This window comes from Microtus oregoni, unplaced genomic scaffold, assembly GCF_018167655.1.
Source record: "Microtus oregoni isolate MIOR12 unplaced genomic scaffold, Mior012 000021F_ref0000039, whole genome shotgun sequence".
In the NCBI taxonomy this organism is placed as follows: Eukaryota; Metazoa; Chordata; class Mammalia; order Rodentia; family Cricetidae; genus Microtus; species Microtus oregoni.
This window is the reverse complement of record NW_024543080.1, coordinates 13,435,945-13,463,390: the sequence shown is the minus strand read 5'-3', so window position 1 is coordinate 13,463,390 and position 27,446 is coordinate 13,435,945. Positions and strand designations below refer to the sequence as shown.

The 27,446-nt window shown below is 34.8% G+C and overlaps 1 protein-coding gene across 1 annotated transcript in view; it reads right to left on the bottom strand.

Annotated features, from left to right (window-relative positions):
• Positions 1-6,715: 6,715 nt before the first annotated feature.
• Tecrl (trans-2,3-enoyl-CoA reductase like) overlaps positions 6,716-27,446 on the bottom strand; it is a 68,377-nt gene continuing 47,646 nt past the window's right edge. The window contains exons 6-12 of the mRNA XM_041671487.1: positions 26,340-26,445; positions 25,501-25,573; positions 22,202-22,245; positions 14,460-14,517; positions 9,277-9,362; positions 8,823-8,868; positions 6,716-8,081 (exon numbers count right to left, since the gene is read on the bottom strand). Of these exons, the coding sequence (XP_041527421.1) occupies positions 7,954-8,081; positions 8,823-8,868; positions 9,277-9,362; positions 14,460-14,517; positions 22,202-22,245; positions 25,501-25,573; positions 26,340-26,445 (541 nt within the window). The 3' untranslated portion in view covers positions 6,716-7,953. The remainder of the gene's footprint in view (positions 8,082-8,822; positions 8,869-9,276; positions 9,363-14,459; positions 14,518-22,201; positions 22,246-25,500; positions 25,574-26,339; positions 26,446-27,446) is intronic.

The following is a 27,446-nucleotide window of genomic DNA, read 5'->3' as shown; positions in this document are numbered from 1 at the left end:
AATTTAAATTGTTCTGAACAATATATTAAATATTTGGTTGCTATCCAATATATTTTTGAACAGTGACTATATGATGCAGGTCAGACCTAAGGAATGTGTCACAGCATTGTTGGATTCCTATTTGAAATATTGGAGCTGACACAAACATAGGAGGTACTTGAAAGCGTGGAGCTGGGGAAGGATGTTGTTCTCAGCCTCCCACATCCTCCGTTCAAGATGAACTCAGATGGACACTTCTGCTCTACCATTGCTCTTCTTCATGATGACATTTGATGACAACTTTTGGCTCAACATGTGATCAAATGGCCATTGCTGTTTTCTTCAGTCTTTTTGACTATCCCAGAAAACTGACGCTTGTAAAAATGAAAATAAGATTCTACAGCAACAATAATATGAGATATTTTATTTGAATATCAACAATAATAATAATGATTTATTATGAATACTTTTTTAGGAAATTTTGCAAATTAAGAATTCATATCAATCATATATTTTCCTCATTTAAAAGGAATGTTTATATGATTAGCATGACAATAACAATTATATGTTGATAAAACACTTTAAAAATTATTGCATATTTTCCACTTTCAAATATTGTTCCTGTATTATTTAAATCCATATTTGGGCAAATGACATGGTTCAGTGTTAAAGGAACTTATCACAAAATATAAGACTGTGAGATTAGCCCTAGATCCAATATGATTAAAGAAGGAAACCCACTCCTAAATGGTCTGTCATATACATACAGACACACTCACATAGTAAATAAACATATATCTTTATAAATTATAAGTAAACTATATCTTTAAAGTCCAACTATAGTAAATTGATGGGGAAGCTCACCCAACTAATCACATCTGAGATAGGTGTGCGGGCTCTCTGCGTGGTGCTTGCCTGAACCGTTTGGAAATCTGAACTTTTACTCCGGTCGTGTGAGTTTCCCCATTTTCAATTAATAAATTATATCTGTTGTTTTGAGCTGGCCTAGTTATTTTAACGTACCTATCAAATACGCCTTCCCTAACACTATATTATGGAGTAAAATCGAATTACATAAATTTTGCTTTTTAACAGTTATTGTTAAAAGTAACAAAATACTATTCTACTTCTTCTTGATTAAGGTGTTCATGTCCTCCCGTTGTGAGGTCGCTGGTTTCTGGTGGCTTCATGTTGCTTTTCAGCTTGTTGGGCGAATTCTTGCCTTGGCGTCTACCCATCTCTTCTTCCAAATGCTCCCTTATGGATCTTCTTTACCGGATCAGGTCTCCTTGCCTACCCAATGCTGGATCTCCCGAACGTTGTCTCTCCCCAACGCTGGGTCTCCCCAATGCTGGGTCTCCTGGCGCCGAGAGATCAGGCCTCCATGCTGGTGGGCAGGTCGCAAACAAAGCGCCTACCCTGCTTGGTGCAGGCAGGCCATAGAAACAAAGAGACTCCAGCCCGCTTGGGTGCCCCGATGATTCGGACCTAGTGCCCAAACTGGCTGGGCTGGGTGATGTTATGTGCAGAAAGAAGGCGGTGGGGCAAAGTGGGGAGGGTTCTGGATGGAAGCTGGGTGGGCTAGGAAGAAAGAGGAGGTATGCAGGGAGTGGGGGCCCTGCCGAGAGCTCAAGAAGGACAGGGGGCCAAGGAACCTCTGAACTCCCCTTCCCGGGCTGGCGCGGCAGGGTCAGAAACTCACCCCAACGCTGGGTCTCCTGGCGCCCAGAGATCAGGCCTCCATGCTGGTGGGCAGGAACTGTGACGGAAAAAGCATGGGATAAAACTGGACTCTCTGAACATGGCGAACAATGAGGGCTGATGAGAACCCAAGGACAATGGCACGGGGTTTTGAACCTACGTAATGTGCTGGCTTTGTGGGAGCCTAGCCAGTTTGGATGTTCACCTTCCTAGAAATGCACGGAGGGGGGAGGACCTAGGACTTACCACAGGGCAGGGAAATCTGACTGCTCTTTGGGCTGGAGAGGGAGGGGGAGAGGAGTGGGGGGAGGGGGAGAAGGGTGGGAGGAGGGGGAGGGAAATGGGAGGCTGGGAGGAGGAGGAAATTTGTTTGTTTTTTTTTTCTTTTCTCAATAAAAAAAAGTTTTAAAAAAATACTATTATATATTTATCTGTGTAAAATTTTGTACTCGTGTACTCGTGCTTGAGTTTTCAAATAGTGACCATATTCAGTATTTTACATTAAGATATAGCAGAACTTTGTGGTATAAAAAGTGGTGATAGCCAGGCGGTGGTAGCACACGCTTTTAATCCCAGCACTCGGGAGGCACAGGCAGGCAGATCTCTGGGAGTTCGAGGCCAGCCTGGTCTACAAGAGTTAGTTCCGGGACAGGCACCAAAGCTACAGAGAAACCCTGTCATGAGAAACCAAAAATAAATAAATAAATAAATAAATAAATAATAAAAATAAAAATAAAAAGTGGTGATAATATAGTTGCTAGAGTAAATTCCTGTGCCTCTCTTGCAGAAGGCAACATTCACATACAAAGACAGACTATATTTTAGGGTACAATCATCAAGTGAATAAGACCAACCTGACATAATCTAGCCTCAGCTATGGGACAAGAAACTTCTCAAACAATTCTAAAACAAAAAAGAAATGTTAGTCTACTTTTGTATAAGCTACATGGAAAAACTAAACTATTACTTTCATTTCAGATTTTTGTGGATATCATTGGGTAACATTATCTATTTATGTCTTTTAGTCTTATTTTTAAAGAATTTTTTAAGAGCTAGACTGTCATTTTGTTTCTAAGATACACTCTCAACTGGTCTGCACACACATGGATCCATCCATAAGTAACAACAAAATCTAATGTTTAGAGTGTATTTCCACCTTATTTTTAATTTTGTGATTTTACTGACCTAATACTTGTTGTATAATAAATTATGTTAGTTAATATCTGTGGAAGTAGGTAATATTAAGTGAGTATTTGAAGTTCAGAAATATAAACAAATTGTTAATGATTTCTTTTCATAACTTGCAGGAGATAACCTTATAAAAGCATCATACAAAACAAGCATATAAAAAAACTAAGAATCTTTTATATATTTATTTGTTGATTCATTTAAAAAAATAGGTTTCTCATTATTCCTGCTGATGTGTCTGAATTTTTTTATCCCTCTTTCCTCCCCTATGTGATGCATTCTGTGCTCTATAAACATACAGCAAAAGCCCTTTGATAAGGACAGTGACAAGGACAGATAGATTCACAAGGCAAAATTGTTTTGCCAGACTCAGCTTTAGATACATACAACAGACACACATGAGCTATAATCATACAGCAGACAGTCAGTAGTCAGACCGGAGACACAAGGTGGAAAGTAGAGAACAAACCCTTGGGATTGGCCATGGTTAAACTATTTAAATGGAATGTGCTTTGGTTTCTTAGTGCAACACCACTGCATAATGGTGGCTGAGTTTACAAGGAACAGATTTATATTAACTCACTTTTTATAATGAGAATAATTTGATAATACTTCTAAATATGAAGTATCAGAACAAAAGACAGTGTAGCATAAACAAAATAAACACCATTTAAGGAACCAGGACTTTTCCTTTGCCTTATTATATCATTTTTTGTCTCTTTTGACTGTTTTCTCTTGGAGGCCTATTCTTTTCTGAGGAGGAAAGAGCCAGGGAGTGAATCTGGGGAAGAGGGAAGATGGGAAAAGCTAGGATGATTGGAAGGAGGGAAAACTGTGGATAAAATATATTGTATGAGAGAAGATTTTTTTTTAAAGGATCAGTATTGAGTTTCACTGTGAACCTGCACTGTTTAGTTTTATTTGTGAAAAATTCTCTTCCTGTAATTACAATAGCACACATGTGACTGTGGGCTTGTAAGCCATCTCAGTCAGCCAAGATTCTGGCACTGTGAACCTACTCAAGTGTATTGTTCCTTTACAGGAAGGGACAAATATTTGGTACTATAAGCTTTCTCATGGTATCTTTCTCTTCTACTTTATAGGTGCCCATATTAACTTAAGTGTTACCTAACTAAAACTTACTCATATAAATTATTGGGAAAAAATACCATAAGGAGAAGTTATACCAGCTAGAAGATTAATTATAAAACATAATTGACTTCCTTGCTCATCTTCTCCCTCCTTCTGTTCCTCATTGGGACTTTGGGAGCTCAGTCCAGTGCTCCAGTGTGGGTCTCTGTCTCTATCTCCATCCATCGCCAGATGAAGGTTCTATGGTGATATGCAAAATATTCATCAGTATGGCTATAGGATAGGATCATTTCAGGTTCCCTATCTTCAGCTGCCCCAGGAACTAACTAGGGACCTCGCCTTGGGCACCTGGAAGCCCCTCTAGGTCCAAGTCTCTTCCCAACCCTAAGATGGCTCCCTTAATTAAGATATGTGCTTCCCTGCTCCCCTATCCAACCTTCCTTTATCCCAATCATCCCGTTGCCCCAAGTTCTCCCCATCCTACCCTTCTCACTTTTCTCTCCCCATCTCCCCTTACCCCCCTCCCACCCCACCCTTAAGATACCGATTTTTTGCCTGGCAATCTTGTCTACTTCCCCTACCCAGGAGGATAGCTATAGGGTTTTGATCCTACTACATGTTCTGGCTTTGTGGGAGCCTAGCCAGTTTGGATGTTCACCTTCCTAGACCAGGACGGAGGGGGGTGGACTTTGGACTTTCCACAGGGCAGGGAACCCTGACTGCTCTTCAGACTTGAGAGAGAGGGGGAGAGGAGTGGGGGTAGGGGGAGAGGAGTGGGGGGAGGGGAGAGGAGTGGGGGGAGGGGGAGAGGAGTGGGAGGCTGGGAGGAGGCGGAATTTTTTTTTCTCAATAAAAAAAAAAAAACATAATTGAAATTCCAGCATTCATCAGAGAAACCATACAGATTTCTAAACTGGTAGAGGTAGAGAGACTTGATGAAAGAAAAAAAAAACAGACATAAATCTTGTGATTATTTTGATTCTTTTTAATATATAAATCATAATTTATTCTGGCACCATACTTCATAATTCAGAAAGATATATTTCTTATTCTAAAGCAAGTAAGTCAAAGGTGCTTGTGAATTGAGCTTCTAAATCTTCCCTGTAGCATTATGTATCTCACAGCTCACTCGAAGGCACCCACCCCACCAAACTCTTGTTTAAAACTGCAGTTTAAAACATTCCCTGTTTGCAAGGATTGCTGTCTTTGAAAATATGTTCCACCTTTCTACACCAAAGCTGCGTGAAAGGAAGGCTAATTATATGCCTAGCTATACATCTGGGCAAAGAGTAGCTTTTTACAGCCGTTGAGAAGCTTGATTTTTCATTATTATCATTAAGAACAGATGTCATTAAATAACTTTAATTGAACTTATAAAGCATCATTTGCTGTAATCACTTTGAATATCTTGAAACAACCAAAGGAATTTCTTGAAACAACCAAAGGAATTTCCTTCCTTTTGTGCTTTAACAAAATATAAATAGAAGAGATTATTATTATTATTATTATTAATTCAATGATTTTTTTATTTTAGATATGAAACGCTATACTTTACACAAATCAATAGCTGACTTTGATCTTCCTTGGGACTAGTTACTTATTTGAATTGAAATGTCTTGAAAATTTAATGCATTCCTAAGTAAATGTCAATATACAAACAAATTTAGAAGTTTTTACCATTTGGCTTATGATTTGGACGCAGCAATTAAAGATACAAGCTACACTTAAGTGAACAACTTTCCTGAAGACTCAGGAATATATGCTGATGAGAGATATATGACAGAGAGATTGTATTAGCCAGAACTGACAGAAAACTTCAAAGAAACAGGGTCTTAAAACCTCATCAAGGCTACTAATAAATGAACTCACAAAGACTGTGGCAGCACACATAAAACTACTGAATGCAAGCCAGATAGGGTCACAGCACTGGCAGGGAGAAGAGAGAAGAAAAAGGCATGGAGCTGTGGTATAGAGAGGTGGAGAAAAGTGGAGGTCAGGCAGGAGTTTGGGAAGGAAAATCATGATCAGAATACATTATATAAAATTGTTTATCAATGAAAAAGACAAACCAGCAAATAAAACCAAATATATCACAAGTGTAGTAATTTCTGTATTAAATGATATTGGGTGAAGTTGAGAATCACAATACTGTGGCAGTGGGTGAGGTCTGGCTGTTGATGCTTCAAGACTTTAGTTTCTTATGTTTATAGCTCTAGGAACTTTTCATAATTATATTTGACATAGTAGTGGTATGTTAAAACAATTATTTTTTTGGAAATTATTTTGGAGTAGTCTTATTCTAAGCAGATATGCATAAAAACTAATGATTCGATTAGATAAATTATACTGTTCCTTCTAAATGTAATTAACTTTAGCATTAAAAATTGTTTTCTATTTTATGAAACTTATAATCTTAATTGTCAAAATTTTAGTATGTAATTCACAAAGTATCTTGTCCAAAAAAAATGGAAAAATGCATTTCAACAAACTTCAAACAGTACATGAAAACCTGCTGGTTTTCTAAAGCTTTGCTTTAAATCTTCTAAACATGGAAACTCAAGCATGTTCAATTATATCTTCCACTTCTATTTGATATATGGTGGATTTTTTTTTCATTTGATTGGACCTTGATAAAATGAAGCAATACTAGTTTTGCACCAATAGAGGGGACCAACCTTTTCCAGTCTCAAATAATATTTTTTCTCCGTGAAGACAGACTCACTCTTCTTTGACAAATGGAATACAACTACAGAGCAACAAATTAATGGATAATTTATTCTGTGAAAGTGCCATGACATAAAAAAATTACACATCTCCAACTAGTCATAGTGTTTTAAATTTTAGAATTTTTAATTCTTCAGCTAAAGAACACTCCTGGAAAATGCTAGAGATGGAGAGGCAATGCATTCTTGAAACCTATAACAGGGAAATGGCTCTAGAGACGATCCACTGTAGCAGTCGGATTCAATATACTTCTAAATTTTTGTGTGTTGGATACTGTATATTTGTCCCATTATGTTTTTTGTAACCAAAGAGGTAAGTCCATGATAAATGATGTAAATTTAGCTTTGTTTTCATACATGCATTTAATTGGTTTTTATTTGTAACTTTAAATTTTTTGTACTTATATGACCTATACTATTTTTTATTATTAAAACCAAGATGTGTCTATCAAACCAGTTTATGCCCTCTTAAAAGATAAAAAATTTGGATGTAGTAACACAAATTGTTTATTTTCTTGTAGACTTGGGTCTACGGTTTCTTTCAGGGTAGTGACAGCGTTTGGGTTGCTGTTTTGACTGTCACATACTAATCACCTAGTTTAAAGATGACATTTCTCAAGTAACAATTATGTCTACCTATTAAAATGTTTAGTCACATAGCAATGTAAAACTGGAAACATTCCAACCAAAAAAAAAAAAATCACCACAAAATCCAAGGGAATAATGAAGGAGGTTTTTAAGGGTCAAATACAATATGGGAAGTTCTCACTATTAAAAAAAAAAAATCTCTTACGCACTGAGCCAGGTCACCAGACCAGACACCAGATAATTAAATTACCTTATGAAATAGTTCTATTAAATATTCATTCAATAAGACTTTATTTTAAGATCAAGCTCTTGCAAATAACTCAATGCTATTTTTAATATTTTATTTTATTTTCATAACTTTAGCTTTCAGTTCTCTTCTGTTTCATTGTAAGATGGACTATCCAACATAACCTAGCATGTGAACTCACCCTCATGGCAAACATCCTGGTTCAAGTTTTAGTGTATTGTTATTCAGCAAGACTCATCATGCCAATTTAACTCCTACCTTTTATTACCCCTAGTTCATACTGTTTTTAGCCAAATTCTATCATCATTTTCTTGCATTAAAAATACTTTTGCTAATTAATTATTGTATTCTAGTAGTTGCTTATTTTTTTCCCAAAACTTTATTAGTGAATTTAGATGTCTCCCTTTTTGACCAGATGAATATCACAATATTTTCTTATAATATGAATGGAATTATTGCTGATTTCCTATGCACACATGAGTTGAATTTCTTCTGATATATCTGATGCTTCTTTTGGGCCCACAAAGACATCTGGATGCTCATTAAAATTGTAAAAATACCAACTGAAAGAAAAAAAAACCAAAACAATTACATTGTTACATTTCTGTAATGGAAACAATGATTTATATTTAAGAACAAAATAATTTCTAATAAAAATATTTACCAAATGCTGAATAGCTTCCTATAAAGTTTCTTCTATTTGTTGCAAACAATAATACATGCACAAAATTATTTGAAGGATAAATAAAAAAAATCTATAAAAACTCCTTATATATTGTCTTCTCAAAAAATTGTCAAAAAGAAGTCATGTAGTCAATAAGAATGTGTGTGTATATACTATTTGCACACTTTGTATATTTATATATATAAGCTAATGATAATTCATAACTGATAAATGGATCAATGACAATGGTATTACATATGTTTTTTAAGTATAGCACTTGGGTGATCCAACTTTTCTCTTTATGTTAAAATATCAAGTTTTCAAAATTTGCAATCAGCTTTCCTCAGTCCATTTTTTACAGACGTATATACACAAGAGAGGTCGCTTTCAGTGAATTCCTCAATCAATAATATACTTCAATTATATTCACTGCCTTGAATTAAGTTTCAGTTATATAAGGACAAATATGAGATAATATTTCAGTATTTGAAGACTAAAAATCACTATAAAAATAAAAATGCACATGCAGTATATTAGTACAAAAATCTTCTACGTTAGTGGGAGAGTAACTCATTTGCATAAGTTATTTCTCTGGCAGATGCTCCCATGATGATTAATTGTCAATAAATATTAAGATTACCTGGAAGTGTTTGTGTCATTACTGTGAAACTAATCCAGGATCCAATCTGTTAAAATAAAATTTTAAGGTGAGACACTGTGACTCATCTATTCACTTGTGATCATATAAGTAATTTGAAATCTCAAAACATTATAAAAGTTATGGATACAAAGAAATTATACTAATAGCCTTTACATATGAAAGCCATAAAGGGCCACAAAATATTGTGAAAGTCACATTAGAAATGAGCAACATTTTAAAATATTTGCTATACTCAAAATTCTGATATATCTCATGCTATGTTATATAAAACTTGCAAATATACTAAGTATACATGTATTTATATAGAATATTAATTTTCCCGTCATTATCTTTGGAAAATATCGATCTGCAGACTGCATATAATATATTTAAAGCACAAAGTTGTGGGTTTATTATATGTAGAATACTATTCAGTTATTTGTAAACAACATACCTCATAGGTGTAGTTAGGACAGGAAACCAGGAAAAACAGCCATGTAAAGGGGTTACAATTTGGACTTGGGAAACAGGCATTGCTCCCTTTTAGGAAAGAGAAAGTAATTCTTAATTGTGAACATAAGTTGCAAATGATACAGTGCTCTTATTATGTTATACTAAATTCTTGACTCTTGAGTACAATCATATAACACATAAAATGTCATATATTCGTGGCAATTTATTTCATTAATAACCTAGAAGAACCATAGTTTCAAATGTTATGACATTTTGACTCAGAGGTAATAGCTCTTATTTTTTAAATATTTCTACATCTATGTTTTGTAAAATTGTGAGAGGCAAAAATATAAACAATTAATTAAAGAATTAAATGATCATAGTACTTACTCTGTTTAATACCACACCTGCAGCAATAATCTGTTCTAAATTATAAAGCACGCTTTGCTAATTCCGTCATTTTTAACATTCTCTATTAGTGTCAAAGAATAATTGTATGAGATTTAAATACCTCAAAATTCACTACCAAATTAGTTAAAAATCCAAAGGGAATTGTATAAGGATGTCATTTATATAAAATGAGTTTAAAAGTGTCTTGAGAGTTATCCTGAATCAGTACAGTTAACATTCAGAAATACCACACAAATTATTTTGGCTAAGCAATCAAAAATGTTATTTACAGCTTTCTTATATTTAGCACACCATCACTTGATTTTCATTAATTCTCTCTCAGTAATTTTTTTCAGGGAACATTTTGGAAAAATAAATTTATAATGATTTCAAGTTGAACTTTGCGCTGTGACACTTGTAAAAGAAAATATGAATTACAAAATTACTGTTTTATTCTCTGTGGCAAAATTTAATCAGATAAGAAATCAACTAATCTCATTTAGTTACAACTGTAAAGTCATAGTAAAATGTCAGCATGCTATGTTAAAAAAATTTAACTGTGGTTGAAATATCAAGTTAAAAATATATGAAACAACAGCTCTGATTATTCCTCAGTTTATGACAAAGATGAGCACATGTTGCTGGTTCTCTTAGAACAGGAGTTCTCAACCTGTGGGTAAAGACCCTTAGGGGGATTGAATGACCCTATCACAGGGCTTAACTAAGACTATCAGAAAACACAGATATTTACAGGGTTTCTCTGTAGCTTTGGAGCCTTGTTTGCCAGGCTGGCCTCAACCTCGTAAAGATCCACCTGCCTCTGCCTCCCTAGTGCTGTGATTAAAGGGCTATGCCACCACCACCTGGCCAGGAATTTCTATTTTTAATGAATCAGAGATTAGAACGGTCTTTTAGAGTTGATGAACTTTCTGAAGATCTTACAGTAGACAGTGTATTGTACTTAGATGACACAGAATAGATTGTTCCTGGTATAAGGAAGTGGTATAATTGTGGAACTATTCACTAGTAATATTAATATACTGAGAATTAATAATGATGGGAAGGGTGTTTTGGTGTGTTCAAAATAAAAATAGAATTAAGGGTTCAGTACCCACCAGCCTGCAGACAGGTGAGTGTCATACCTCAATGTTGCATCCAAACCCCTGTCACCCCCCCAGAAATTGTCCCACCCAGACCTACTCTGCCACCCAAACCCAAGTATCTAAACATCCTCCTCCCTGGCCAGTCCTTTCTTGCAACCCCAGCAAACTATGTAGGCACAGGTGAAAATCATAGTTGGAAAATAAGATTAGTGACAGGACTCTCAGCTGGACTGTCCCAAAGTCCAGATCTTAATTGAACCCCAGGGCACATCCTGTGCCCCTTCCCCTCCTATTACAACATCAGCAAGGCAGCTGGACTATGCCGTCCCCCAGTGGAATTCCCCTGCTCTGTTGCTGTTCTTAACAGCCTGCACACAGGTGAGAGAACTGCCTTTAGGTAGAACCCAAACCACTGTTACCCACTGGACTCCTTCCCTCCAAGACTAACTCTGCCACCCAACCCCATGCCCGTGAACATCCTCCCCATGACCAGTCTTCCCCCATATCTCCAGCAGACTACATAGGCATAGGTGCAAACCATAATAGTTGGAAGAAAAGCATAGGCACATGCCACAAAAGATGAGTAAATGCCAGTGTAAGAATACGGTTAACAACTGAAAGAGCAATGTGGTGCCACCAGATCAAGTGATCCTACAATAGCAAAATCTGAACATTCCAATGCAACTGGAACAGAAGAAAACAACTTAAAAATTACTCTATGAAGATGACAGAAACTCTTAAAGAGGAAATTAAAAAGTCCCTAAAAGAAGTTGAGGAAAAGACAAACAAAAATTGGAAGAAATCAATAAATTCTGTAAAGAAAACAAAAATAAATAAATAAATAAAACAATCAAACAGGTGATGGAAATGGTTTAAGACTTCAAAACTGAAATAGAAAAAATAAAGAAAATACAAACCAATGAAATTTTGGAAAAGGAAAATCTGAGTGAGCAAACAGGAACTACAGGTACAAGCATCAACAACAGAAAAAAAAGAGATGGATGAAGAATCTTAGGCTTTCTTAATAGGTACCATGTATCAAAATTAAATCAAGACCAGATCAACAGTTCAAACAAATCATTAATGCTAAGGAAAAAACAGTACTCAGTAGGCAGAGGCAGATTGATCTCTGTGAGTTGGAGGCCAGCCTGGTCTACAGAGCCAGTATCAGGACAGACTCCAAAACTACATAGAGAAACCCTGTCTCAAAAACCAAAAAGAAAAAAAAAACATATGAACTTATGAACACCTAATTTTTGACAAAGAAGTCAAAAGTATACAATAAAAAAAGAATGCATCTTCAGCAAATGTTGCTGCCATAACTGGGTGGCAACATGTGGAAGAATGCAATTAGATCCATATCTACTGCCTGGTGTGGGAAGTCCTTTTGTATAAGTGTTGCTTTTATTGGGTAATGAATATAGAAGTTGCTTTGACCTTTGATAGTGCAGAATAGATCTAGGTGGGAAAACTAAACTGAATGCTGGGAGAATGTAGGTGAAGTCAGTGAGAAGCTATGTGGCCGCCATTGGAGACAGACTTCAGATACAAGATGGAACCTTGTCAATGGGCCACAACTACATGGAGATACACAGATTAATAGAAATGGGGTTAATTTAAGATGTAAACTAGCCTCTCTGAACATGGCGAACAATGAGGGCTGATGCAAGCCAAGGACAATGGCACGGGATTTTGATCCTACTTCATGTTCTAGCTTTGTGGGAGCCTAGCCAGTTTGGATGTTCATCTTCCTAGACCTGGACGGAGTGGGGAGGACCTTGGACTTTCCACAGGGCAGGGAACCCTGACTGCTCTTTGGACTGGAGAGGGAGGGGGAGAGTAGTGGGGGGAGGAGGAGAGGGGCGGGAGGAGGGGGAGGGCAATGGGAGGCTGGGAGGAGGTGGAAACTTTTTTTCTCAATAAAAAATTAAAAAAAAAGATGTAAACTAGAAAGACACTTAACCTATTGGACAAACAGTATTTCAAATAAAATAGTTTCTGTCTGATTATTTTGGGTCTGGGCAGCCGGAAACATATAAGCAGTCTCTGCCTACAACTACCCTGTACTACTCAAGTCCAAGTAGATCAAAGACCTAAACATAAACCCAGTTACACTGGAATTAATAAAAGAAAAAGTGTGAAATAGCCTTGTATGTTTTGGTGCAGGAGACTACTTTCTGAATGTATCACCAGTAGCAAAGAAACTGAGATTAAGAATTAATAAATGGGACCCCCTGTAATTCAAAAGCTTCTGTATGGAAAAGAACACTGTCAATAAGGCAACCTACAGAATGGTAAAAGATCTTCACCAACTCCATATCTGACAGAGGGCTGATCTCCAAAATACACAAAGAATTAAAGAAACTAGCCATAGAAATACCAAATAATCTCATTAAAAGTGGGATACAGATCTAAACAGAATTATCTATAGTTTAATTTTAGTAAATATACTTAACATAATTAAAACTGCATTGATAAATGCAAATTAAAAGTAAAATATGAACACTACTAATGTCTACTTGATATCATGCATATTGTAGCTTTTTCCTCTGAACTAAAACTGTCCTTGTTAGAGGCAAAAGGAAGTTCATAAGACTCAAAAGTATTGCCAGGCGATGGTGGCTCACGCCTTTAATTCCAGCACTTGGGAGGCAGAGGCAGGCGGATCTCTGTGAGTTTGAGGCCAGCATGGTCTACAAGAGCTAGTTCCAGGACAGGAACCAAAAGCTATGGAGAAACCCTGTCTCAAAAATCAAAAAAAAAAAAAAAAAAAAAAAAAAAGAAAGAAAGAAAGAAAAGACTCAAAAGTATTCAATTTCCCGTCACCCCTCCCCCGTAAAATATCAGAAGCAATGAAGAATCTCTAGATGGAAAAGACTCTTCAGGTTGTTCAGGGATGTGCAGGACTGTAGGTTTTGTGAGTTCATATGTTGGATTGGGTTTTAGATTGATTCATCTGTTTGAGTAGCACATTATCCTATATGAACCACTTATGCATGTTCCTACTTGTTACTCCAATAAAGGCATTGTTTTTCCAAGACAGACTTGGGTTAAATGATTTCTTTTGTCCATCATGATGGTCAGTTTGTAATGAACAAATTTCTATTATTTCTTCTAGGAAATGTCACATGAGAACATGTAAACAGTGCTGATCACATGCGGTGAGCAGGCAGCTAAAGCCCAGACTTGGAACAGCATGACATATGAAGACCAGCTCTAAGACCACACAGCACCATTGAAAGCAGGGATAGCCAAGCCAAGGCAGTGTTGAAAAATTTTGCATTATATAAATTTCCTTGAATTCTTTGAGACTGTAGAAGTAGGTCAATCACCCTTCAGCATTCTTTTCTGTACTGCAAGATATACAGGCCACTACACTACAAGATATAAACAGAAAAAAATGTAAAAGAGAACATGAAGTTGAGAGGGAAATGTGATCTGAGGTCCTGGGAGTAATTAGTCAGAAGGTGGGAATGGAGGATGGTGTGAAAAAGTTACATAGTCTGCAAGTATATACATTCCAAAGATAAATTTAAGTTTTGAAAGATCACCCTTATTTTCCTTCCTAACCTTCATAGGTAGCAAGGGTTGCATTGGTTTCCAGCCTGTCTGACATGTATCTAGGTCTGCAGTGTGGGAAAAACTAAGAATAAAAAAAATGGAAGAGTTGGATGAATATAGAAGAACTAACCTGTGTGGTTGGGATGAGCCAACACTGTATTTATAAAATGATTCCCAGCTTCACAAATCTGCAAAATATATATAGCTTTTCAATTAACAAGGGAATTTTACAACATTAAAAGCTTGTATAGACACCAATAATTTGTTACAGCAAGATAGAAATTCTGAAGATTGTAGTAATATGGGGCGGCAGGGCTGTGTCCCCCACACCCGGCCGCCCACATGGCTAGCTTATGCTCCGAAATAACAACACACAAAACTGTATTCTTTTAATCACTGCTTGGCCCATTCTCTTCTAGGCTAATTCTCACATATTAATTTAGCCCATTCCTAATCATCTGTGTGTAGCACCCCAAGGTGCGCTTACCGGGGAGATTCTAGCCTAGTCCATCCTGGGTCCGAGCTTCATCACGTGTGTCTGCCAGGGAGCAGGGCATGGCGTCTCTCTCAGGCGTCTGCTCCAGAGAGGAGAGCTGTGGCTTCTCTGAGCTCACTTCCTCTTCCTCCCAGCATTTTGTTCTGTTTACTCCTCCCACCTATCCTCTAACCAATAAAATGGGCCAGGGCAGTGCCTTTATTAGCCAATGACCTTCCTCCATCAGAAGATAATCTTTACTATGTTGATAACCAAGTACAAATGTCTATTAATTTGCCAATGCTATCTTCTTTCTTCATGTTTTCTGGACAGTTTTCTTTATCATGAAGTTATTGTATACGTTATTAAAGATAGACTTTAAAATAGTATGCACTCTCAGCCCATTAACACAAGAGCAGTGATTTTAGTGCAAAGATCATGGTTCCATATTCAGTTGGTTTCAGCTTAGTTTGTGATTGACTGCAATACAGCACAGCATCAAGGCTATGGTGTGGTTAGTTTCTCATTTTCATTAGTTGAGTTTACAGTGATTTAAAACACAGCAAACGAAGAATAACCAAGTTAATGATGAGCAGTTTGGCTAGGTAAGTAGCAGATAAAAATTGTAAAAGCAAACACAATGGATTTAATTGGTACAAAGAAGCATCATCAAAGGCTAACCAGTTCATTCCACGTTGTCAGAGTGGTGACGATGTCGTGATGGCCATCATTAGGTGTGATTTAACACTACTAGTATTTAAATTTTCTCATATAAATAAAACTTAAACTCTAAAAATGAAGTCAGTGTGACTATTATGGATAGTAAGCAGAGATTTTAATGGAATTTACATTTTAATTGATTTCAAAGTAATAGTAATAATTATTATTGTGAGTTGATAAAATCTACATTAGGAAATTTAGCCATTTGTAATTTAATGATAGGTTCATTATTCAACTTGATAATATTAGAAAATTGTTTAATAATCTATTTTATTCAGCTACTATATTGGTGAATATGAAATAAGAAAGGCATATCATATAGAGAATTGCTGGAGTGGAGGTGCTTATTGTTTGCTGATTAGAATTATGTCTTTGTTACTAAAATATTGGTGTTGTCAAAGAAGAGACTTAGAAAAAACAAAAAGAAATGACAATCAAGAAAACTGAAACAGATGAAGGTGAAAATGTCTAGCAAAGACACATTTTTATATTATATAATGAATGATCTTTCTAAAAACAAAACATGGTAGGTATTCCTCATCCCTCCCCTGCTCCCCTTCTCTTCCCTTTTCACCATCCCTTCTTCCTCCACCCCTATGTTCCCAAGTTTGTCAGGTGATTTTGTCTAATTCGACTTTCCAGGTAGATCTATACATGTTTTCTTAGGGTTTACCTTGTTATTTAGCTTTTTTAGGATCATGAACTATAAGCTCAATATCTTTTGTTTATAGCTAGTATCCATTAATGAGTGAGTACATACCATATTCTTCTTTTTGGGTCTGGGTTTCCTCACTCAGGATGATGTTTTCTAGTTCCATCCATTTGCATGCAAAATTCAAATTCAAGATGTCATTTTTCTTTAACCACTGAGTAGTACTCTAATGTGTAAATGTGCCATATTTTCTTTATCCATTCTTCAGTTGACAGGCATTTAGGTTGTTTCTGACTATTACAAATGATACTGTTATGAACATAGTTGAACAAATGCCTTTTTATTATGATTGAGCATTTTGGGGGAACATGCCCAAGAGTAATATTGCAAGGTCCTGAGGTAGGTTGAATCCCAATTTTCTGAGAAACCTCTCTGAGGAGGGGTTGGGAGTGGGGCATAGGGTAAGTAAAGGGAATGGGAGGAGGGGATGTAGTGGGAACATGGATTGGTATGTATAATAAAAAAAAAGATAGTAGTTTAATATATATATATATATATATATATATATATATATATATGATGGGAAAACTATGCCTACATATGTTCCTTTAAGATGATGCATTATTATACTATTTCAATATCCACTACTGATATTTATGACAATTTAGGATGATATATTCTTAAATTTTTATATTTGGGATAAATTCTGGTCCACTGACAGTGGTCCCATAGACTGCCCCAATCATGTAACTGTCACTGACATTTAGAGAGTCTAGTTTGGTCCTGTTCTGGTTCCCCTGCTGTCAGTCTGAAGTCAGTGAGCTCCAATTAGCTCAGGTATGCTGTTTCGGTATGTATCCCTATCAATCATGCTCCTGATCCCTTTGCTCAATAGCTTCTTTCTCTCTCTGACTGGACTGTTGGAGTTCAATACAGTGCTTAGATGTTGATCTCTGCATCTGATTCCATCAGTTGTTGGATGATTCTCTTTGGAGGGAAACCTTACTCGGCCTAGGAATAACCTTGGACCTAGCATATCAAAGTGATATGCTAGATTTTTTGACTCCTCAGAGAAAACTTACCCTCTCAAGGAGTGGATGTGGGTGGGGTAGGGGAAGGTGGAAGAAGCAGGAGGAGGGGAGGGAACTGGGATTGGTATGTACAATGAGAAAGGATGCATTTTTAAAAATAAATTAATTAATTAAAAATTATATGTTTACAATTATTCATTTGTATACTTTTATTTTTCAAATCTGTTAGTATATATTTTAATTGTTAGATAATCTGTTTATATGCATTGTTTCAATAATTTTTTAAAAAGTGATTTGTTGTTTATAAATAAATGACCAATGAATGTTTACTTTTGAAAAATAAATACTTCAACATGATTTTATATAAACTTCATATACTATTTCAATTGCATGATTTAAATTAAATCTTCTTAAGTTGTTTGTATGCATTTGTTTTAGCTGCTTTGACTATTGGAGATAAAACTTTAGCCAACAAATAATACGACATTAATGTATTTGTGAACTTATTGAATGACTTAGAGTTATTAGTTTTGCTTCTATAATCTACTTCATTACCACAGTTTTTATAATACATCAACCTTAAATCCATTGAGTTTTCACAATTTATTTTGTGACCTTTTAGTATCAGACATTGAGTTTTGAGAAGGCATATGGTAAATAACATGAACTGATTGTAGACTAAGTAATGACCCAAGACTTACTTGTGAGACTTTTTTCTTCATTGGCTTTGTTATTATGTAGCTTAAAAAAATATGAACTTTATGTTCACATAGCAGTCATTGATTTTAATTAAACCAGTAGTTCTCCATCCTGGGTCTTAATCCCTTTTGGTGTCTCATATCAGACATCATGACTATCAGAAATATGCATAATAATTCATGACACTAATAAAATTACAGTAGTAAATTAACAATGAAGTAATTTTATGACAACATGGGAAACAATATTAAAGGGTTGCAGCTTTAAGAAAGTTGATAATGACTGATTTAAATTATGCCTATTTCTGTTAGTGGGTTGTAGTAAAATTGTAATTTAATTAAGTTAAAATATATAAAACATAATCTTTATATTTATTTAATTGTGTAAGTTTTCAACTACAGTTTATTTAAAATTATTTTTTTCTTTACAAAGAAAAATTAGTTCCAATTTAAATCATTGGTTTCTATGGACTATATGCATAGAGCCATTCACAATCTAGTTATTATGTATATAAGTTATTTCAGGGAATTTAAGAAGGCATTAAAAACAAATGACAGATCTTTAAATTTTAACTTAATCTTCAGCAAGGAAAAGGGTAAAATATATGCATTAATTAAAATACTAACTAAACTGAAGATAAAGCAAGGCACAAGCTGTTCTTAGTGTTTGCTACATCAGTACATATCAAACGTCCAAAGCCCATTTCTGGTCTTTCTGACTTACCACAGCAAGCACCATTTCTCCACTTTTTATTAAAAACTGTGATATACAAATCTATATATCCTCTTGTCTAATCAAGTCCTACCTCTTATGTGCTTAAGGCTCTTCTGTGGTTTCTCTTGAAAAACATTATGCCAGATACAAACAGCTTTCTATTTCAAGGGTATTTGCATTTTTTCATGACAAGGAGAGAAAATTCAGGTAACAAATGTTGATACTAGAAACAGCGCAAAGCTAGAATAAAGAGCTATTTGAAAGCTTAGCAAACCTGCTTGAAGTTTTGCTTTTTTTTCCATTTTGTTAATCACTGAAGAAACAAAGAATTTAAGGGAACACTTTCTGTATAGGAATTGTTAACTGTTCATAGACTGGTAAGCCTTTACTGAGCGAAAACAAAGTAGCGTTGAAATTCAATTGAAAAATGTATTATTATTTATGTGAAGCAGTCTGTTTTAGAATTTTGATTATTTGCTTTTAATTGTAGCTTTTAAAAAAGTTTAGTTTTAGAGGATGAAGATAGTTGTGAAATAAAAAAAAACATTAATATTCAGTGCATTGAAAAATTTAGAATAGATAAAAATACATGTGGACTTCAGAATATATTTTGTAGGAAGAGCAATTCTGACATATACAATCTATATTTTTTTCTGAGTCATATTGTTCCTTTTTTCTTGATTTGAGTGTGATTCTTGCACACATTTAAGAGATCAAAATTTTATTTAATGTTTTAAAAAGCAGGTAATTATATACTTCCTAGACTATAACATCCATAGAGTGAAATCTAAGTAAGCATTTTATCAGAAGTCTTTAGCTTGATCTTTAAATATATTTTCTGATCACTCTGTGTAGCTTATGATATTTTTAAAGTACTAGGTAACAAAATTTCAGTAGAAAGAAGTTATAGGGGGCAAAAGGATAAATTATAGTAGATAATAAAGAAATGAGTGATCAAACAATTTTAGTAGCATCCAATTGATTTGACTGTTGTGTTACCAGGTAATGGTCTGTTCTACTAAGAAACAGAAACAAAATCCAACTTTAATAAAATAATAAGGGAATATAAAGTTTTGCAAATAAAATTTTATGATAAAAAACTTAGTACCTGCAATTGAGGAATATATTTATGATTTAAATACACATTATTGGAGGCTTATAATTATTTCTGCATTGATTGCCATGCATAATAACCAACTGAATGATCTTCTATTAGTTTAATGAAAGATATCTTACAATGATCTGTCTTTAAAAGGGAGTTGTAGTTTCTTCAAAAATAAAATACACATGCAGCATTCATATTAAAATTAAATAATCACTCATATTTTAATTCATTTTTATAAATGAATATCTTCAATTTATCCAGTTATGTTATAATATATGTAGATCTTCGGGATGTAGATGACATATTCAAGATTGATCAAATCTGTAAGCATTATATCTTGTTTATTATCTGTTACCAAAAATGTATCTGAGTAACAAATGATTGCAAAATTTAAATCCATATGGTAAATGTCAACCATTCATAAAAATTATCTGGGCAATTAAGTATTTTTTCTCTTCCCCATAATTATTGCTTGCAAAAAGTTCAATGATGATATGCCTCACTTTCAAACTATCATTTGCTGCTAAGTAAAATTACATTAATTGCTTTCAATTTTAAGAAGGATTATAAAATGTCTCCAATATTATCTCTGCTTACAAACAAAGGCATTTTTTTTTCTGTTTGAAATTCATCTTATGATGTGGAATTCTTCTCTGTATGCTGTTAATACCACTAGTTAATAAAGAAAGTGTCTTAGACCTGAGGTAGGTAAGAGCTAAGTGGGGAAAACTAAACTGAATACTGAAAGAAGGAAGGCTGAATATAGAGTATCCTTGGAGCCGCCCTGAGATAGACGCCGAAACTTGCTGGTAAGCCACAACCACGTGGTGATACACAGATTAGTGGAAATGGGTTAAATTAAGATGTAAAACCTAGCCAATAAGAAGGTAGAGATAATAGGCCAAGCAGTGATTTAATTAATACAGTGGTTATTTTAGGAGTCTGAGCAGCTTGGAAATAAACAAGCGACCTTCTACAACAATCTTAACACTCATCTTTAAATCTAGATATCTTAGCTTTCAAAAATATCATTGAATCTTCATACAATTGAAACAAAATAACTGTCGCATGCTCATAAATGTGAAATTATAGTCACATTGCTTCTCTCTACCATATTTCTACTAGATTTTGGTACTGCTACAAACACTGCTTGAGTACACATTAGCTTCCTGGACTTTGCTAAATTTTTCCAAAACTGTACTTCAAATAGTTTTATTAACTGTATATGAAAACATTGATATTTGGCATATAAATGAATAGAAAAACAAATCAGTTTCAAGTTTTTGGAATTTTGCTTATGTAGTATTAAATATTAATTATAATTTGGTTTTGATATAATATTTAGAAAGGCTCTAACTTTAAATTTTTATGTTTGCATGTGTCTTTCTCATTTGATGAAAAGGGGAAAATTAGTACATGGTTATAGCACATTGGAGAAAATTAATAACTCAACAACAGGACAAAAAGGTAGTGGTACAAATCAAACCAAAATGAGATTGCAAACGTGGTGCAGACAGCAGAGGAGTGCAGTGTGAGGAACGAGTAAAGTCAGAGCAACAACCAGAGAACAACAAAAGAACCCATCAGAGCCTAAAGTTAAGTAAGAGTTGGAATATTTGTTTTGCTTGTTTGTTTATTTTTTTGTGAACCAACTATTCACTCTGCCAAAATTTTCAGAGTAATCATGAAACATTACAAAAAAAATTGAAGCTGCAGAGTTATTCTGCCTGGGCCATGCATAACTATGAAAATTAAATGTTTTAATGTATTTCCCCAATATTAAATATTTCTAAAAGTATAAAATATGCAATATTATAGAGTAAATAAAGGTATCCTATTATGTGCAAACATAGTCACCTATAAGATAAAACAACATTATTTGTCACAAGAGTAAAGCTAATATAAACATATAAGTACTCTGTTTACTGTACTGATTTATTAGAAAAAGAAAGACTCTTACGTGCTCGTATAAACTTGTATATAATTCAATAAATAAGCATGTTTTCTACATGAAATGATGGGGAAGGAAAGAATGGTGAGAACAATTTGGAAAGAGTCAATCCCTGGATTAATACTTGCTTCCACTAATTAAATCAAACACATGTGAACTTTTTTCATACTGAATCAGTAAGTCAAACTTAATGAATTTTTTTATATTTATCTATTATACTTATGGAAACGTTTGAATTTAGACGTGTGTAAAGTCATAAGTGTATATATGATAAGAATCATGGATCCTAATTTTACACTGCAGAATTTTGATAAGAATATTTAACAACTTATCAGTAAATTATATAAAGTTTATGTTTTACTCCAATTTGTATGTATTTGTCTAAAATATATGTACTATGAAATTGATATTTTCTACATAGTTAAACACATATTATACATACAAATTATCAATAAGGTGCATTTTCATATTCTTTTTTCCAATCAAAATTTATAATATCAATAAACAACACTATATAATACATACCAGAAAATTAATAGCAGATATTATTATTTGCCTGTTTCCAAATGCTGTAAAGAAGAAAAAGCAGATGGGATGCAAGTAAGCTTTCTTATTAGATTATTATACTGAAGACACTGTGCAGACATTTTTTTCAGGATTCATCAGTCCTCTATTTAAAAAGATCGCCATATGCTTTTTAATTTTAACATTGTACATTTGAAATCTAAAATATTTAAATTATTGTTTACTCATTTGTTTGCTTTTCTTTGCATTCTAATAATATTTTAAATGAATGAAATGTAAAATCAATATGTTTTACTAAGAACCTAAGAACTTTTAAAGTAGAACACATCTTGCTAAGTTCTCATATGGAAAATGAGAACTTATATATATAAGTTATATATATATATATATATATATATATATATATATATATCACTGCTCAGGAAATAGTATACCTTGCAATATCATTTTTGCTGTTTAACAATGTAATAAAAATGATCATATTTATTTTATCATGTACCTCTCATATTTATATTTTAATTATATAAATTTTGAGTGTGCTTTGTAGTCTGTTGTAAATGCTATATTTATCATAAGAAGTGAAGGAGACAGAGCTTTTAAAATTGTTTTATTATTTTAAATATATTTCTTTGTTGAAGGGTGTATACTAACTCATACGCATGTGGGGGTCATATACATATCTTTATTTACATGGCATACACACATATAATGTTATATATGTGGTGGCTCGAAAAAAAATGAGATCCCAAGGATGTGTCACTAGTAGCACTATTAAAAGGTGTGGAATTGTTGGAGGAAGTGTGTCTCTGTGAAGGTGGACTTTGAGGTCTCATGTATGTTCAAGCCACACCCAGTATTTCAGACTACTTCTGGTTGCCTGTGTAATATATATAACTGTCAGTACTTTCCCAGCACCATGCCTGCCTGTCTGTTTGATGACAAAGGACTGAAACTCTGAACTGTAAGCCACACAAGTAAATGTTCTTTATAAGAGTTTTCGTGGTTACAGTGTCTTTTTACAGCAATAGAAACCCTGAATAAGACAGAAGTTGGTACGAGGAACGTGGGTATTGCTGTCATAGGCCTGACCATATTTCCATCTGGAGAAATGTGTACTTTGGTACTTGGATTTAGGAGAGCAGTATAATTCTTTAAATACTGCTTAATAGGCCATTCTAGTATGGTTATGGAAGACAATGGCGCTGAAAAAGATTTGGGTTTAAGGAGCTGCCATAGAGGTTTCAAAGGAGAAGAATTTAAAATGTTGCCTAGAGATCATTCCTGTGATATTTTTGTGGAGAAGGCATCTACCTTTTGCCATTGTCTGAAGAGTTTGCCTGAGGCTAGAGTGAAGTGTTTTGGATTAATTAATTTGGCAGTGGAAATTTCAAAATAGCCTAGTATAGACTCTGTAGTGTTGTTAACAGTGGTAACTTTAATGAAGATTTATAATGAAAAAGAGCAAGCAGAGCAAGGCAAATTGCAAAATGTAAAATGTGAAGAGAATAGGAACACCAGGGAGTAGAATGGAGCTAAGTGCTATGTTCAAGGAGATAAACAGATTAAGAAATGGAATAAAAAGACCTCATGGCGAGATCCCACCAAGTTAAAATTCCCACTTACAAAAAGAAATTAAATAAGTGCTTAGAGGCAGGTGCAGTGGTGTAGGCTAATGCCAGCACTCCAAAGACAGGCTGGCATATCTTAGAGTTTGAGGCCAGTCTGGTCTACAGTGCAAGTTTCAGGACAGTAGTAAAGGTAAGCATGGAGAGCAGAAAGCTGGTGAAAATGTATATAAACAAGGAGGGTATGTTCCAGTCCCAGCAAATAACAGAACTTGTCAACGTTGGCCACATGGTGCTGGCTCTACAGACAGAAAAGAAAATGGGGGTTATAGAATATTTCTCTGTGACTAAGGAAAACAGTTTAGGCAAGGAGTGTCCCTGAATGGAGGCCCCAAAAGGCCACTGTATGGAGAAACCTGGATATCCAGAGTCATGGGATACCTGCCAAGAAAGATGCTAGCAAGGAGTGGAACCAGTCCAAGATAAAGAATTATGCTGCACTCAGCAAAGCTGAAAATAGTAGGGGTCAGAGGCATGCTTTGACAGCAGACACGAAGTGCAGAATTTGAAATTTTCACACCTGGTTTTTGATATTGCTCTGATCAGTGTTTCCACCAAATGCTCCCTTCCCTACATTTTGGGATGTAATGTACATCCTGTGCCATTACATGTTGAAAATATGTGATTATTTTTTTTTAATTTATAGGCGATTACATATAAGAGATTGCATGAATTTCAGAACAGATTTTGGACTATGACTTTTAAACATTTTTGAGACACTGATAGACTATGGGGACGTTTGACATTTGGCTAATTCCATTTTTGCATTATGATATAGCTCCAAGTCTTTGGTGGCCAGGGAGTAAAATGCAGCTGTTTGAAGAAAAATGGTCTCCCAAGGGAATGGCATTATTAGGAGGCGTGGCTTTGTTGGAGTGGGCATGGCCTTGTTCGAGAAAGTGAGTCACTGTGGAGGTGCACTTTGGGGTTTCATTTATGTTCAACCCAGACCCAGTGTCTCAGATTACTTCTTGTTGCCTATGCAAGATGTAGAGCTGTCAGCTGCCACTTCAGAACCCTGTCTGCCTCAATTTGTCATGTCACAGGATGAAGAAAATAGATGGAATCTAAACCATAGGCCTTCAAACTAAATATTGTTCTTTAAAAGGATTGATTTGGTGATGGACTCTTAACAGCAATAGAAACCCTGATTAAGACAATATCCCTGCACATACATATACCGTTAAAATATATATTATATATTTTAACCCTATATAGCAATATATGCTATACAATATATATGTGTGTGTAGTTATAATGTTTACATATACACATAGCCTAGAGTTATTTAGTGCTGCTTGTATACCCAGGTGTTTAAGGCTGACCACTTCTAAGACTATCATGGGATTCGTTCCTTGGGAAAACTCATTCTTCCTTTCTTAGTAGCCTTAATAACTCAGTGGTTATACTTTCCTTCATATTTTTGCTTTTATCAGTTCATTACATTTTTTTTGAAGCAATAAAGAGTTCCTGGAGAGAGAGAAAATATCTACGTCAGTCAAATTTTGTCTTTCAAGCCTACATGAAAATTTAGTAAATTATGGAAGAAATTGAAAATTGATATTTTTATTAATTTTTCTGTTAAGTATAAGACATTCAATTTTATGGAATCAATAACAAAGCACAGATGTTGATAATTTAGCATGGGTTTAGTTAAAAAGAAATTGTACATACATGGTGGTGTATATCTTGGGTGATTAATATAATAAGCAATCCATGAAGTAAATCCCCAATAAAATGCACATCCCTAGAAATAAAACAAGACACAATAAAAGTTATATAAGATACATTATACAATACATTATTTTAACGTACCCTACATTTACTCATTCACTTTAGCATTTGAAAAATGCCTTTCATTGGTTTAGTTCTTTCAAAGTTTCTTACCTGTATAAAGTGCTACTGCTTACTTTAACCCCTCACCCTCTTAATCTCTCTCCCACAGATGTACATTCTATTTCATCTAAGTCCCCTTCTCTTCCCTTTTTTATTTTTGTTTGTTTATTTCTTTATTAAAAGTCACTGAAATTAAACAGGACCATCAGTGTCATAATAGTGGTGGGAATGAAAATGAAGAAAATGACTGCCTTTCCCCAGAATCAGTCTACAGTCTTAAGAATCCATGCCTGATACTGTATACCTGAGGAAGTCCTAAGCCCTCTAGGTGAATTTAATATAGTTTTTAACTAAGTTGTCATGGTGCAGTGCTGATTTCTAAACATTTTTTTTTATTGAGGAAAGAAAAAAAACATAAACAAAAAACAAGTTTCCGCCTCCTCCCAGCCTCCCATTTCCCTCCCCCTCCTCCACCCTTCTCCCCCTCCCCCCACTCCTCTCCCCCTCCCTCTCCAGTCCACAGAGCAGTCTGGGTTCCCTGCCCTGTGGTAAGTCTTGAGTCATAGTGGGCCCCCTTCCCAGAGGATAAAAAACCATAACACAATGATGCAATGTATTACTATTTGTTTTTTTTTTCGTAGTCAAAATAAAAAACGATAACATGTCTCAGTTCTCACCTTTATCAAGTTTTTTGTAGGACTGTGTCCTGCAGAAACTTTATGGACAAATAATGTCTCCAGAAGGTGTCGGATGTAGTGGATACAATGGCAGAAGCAGGCCAAGCTAGAAAATAAAGAAATTAATGAACAACTAATTTGCTCTCCAGAATGCTCCTTGCCATATCATAAGAAACCATGGAGTTGGCTTGACTTAGCTGCCCTGAGAGGCATGCTTCCTAGCCTTTTCAGGTTAGAGCCCATGGCTCCAGGGACACAATATCCCTTTCAGTTCCTAAGAGACCAGTACATTGTCTCAGGTAGTGCAATATTCGGGCCACTTAATGTTTCTCTGTATGTTCGCTTAGGAGTCAAGGAAGTATAGAAGCTTGACAGGACAATTGGTCTTAAACATTAATTTTGTGAACACCATAAGCCTTTCAAACTTCACTATTTCCTAGAAACCACAACAGTACTGATCCTGGCAATTGCCATTATATCCTGTTTCAGATAAATGTAGGAAATCTCTGACAGCTCTCAATAAAACTGCCACAGCCTCAGTTGTGCTGTGGTTCCTTGAAGGGGCCTAATTTAAACCCTTGTGGCTGTATCAGGTGACTTTGTGCCCATAAGTAAGCACAGGTGCTTACACGATATTATGAGACTTTTATAAGTTCAGTTATTTTTTAAGGTTTCTGACAAGTCTATATTATATGCTTAGCACATGGTTTGCAACACCCACTCCCCTCTTCCTTCTTGTCCGTCTCCAAACAGTAAATACTTGTGCCTGCAATATTATTTCTGCTTCCTGTCATATACAGATAGATATGTATCTATAATTATATATGCACAAATAATAGCAAATATTTTAATTTTAATGTATTTCACAATGTCTCATTTAACAAGAAATGGTATTTAGTGCTAGTTAACCATATTATTTACTTATTTTTCTAAACAACTTCAAAGTTTATGTACTGACTAAACTAATCCAAATATATTAAAATTAACTTCTGATGATTCAAGAAACATTCCATATCAGTCATAAAGTTTTTTTTGCAAAAAAAAAAATAAAATAAAATATAAAGGACTGGAGAGATGGCTCAGAGGTTAAGAGCACTAGCTGCTCTT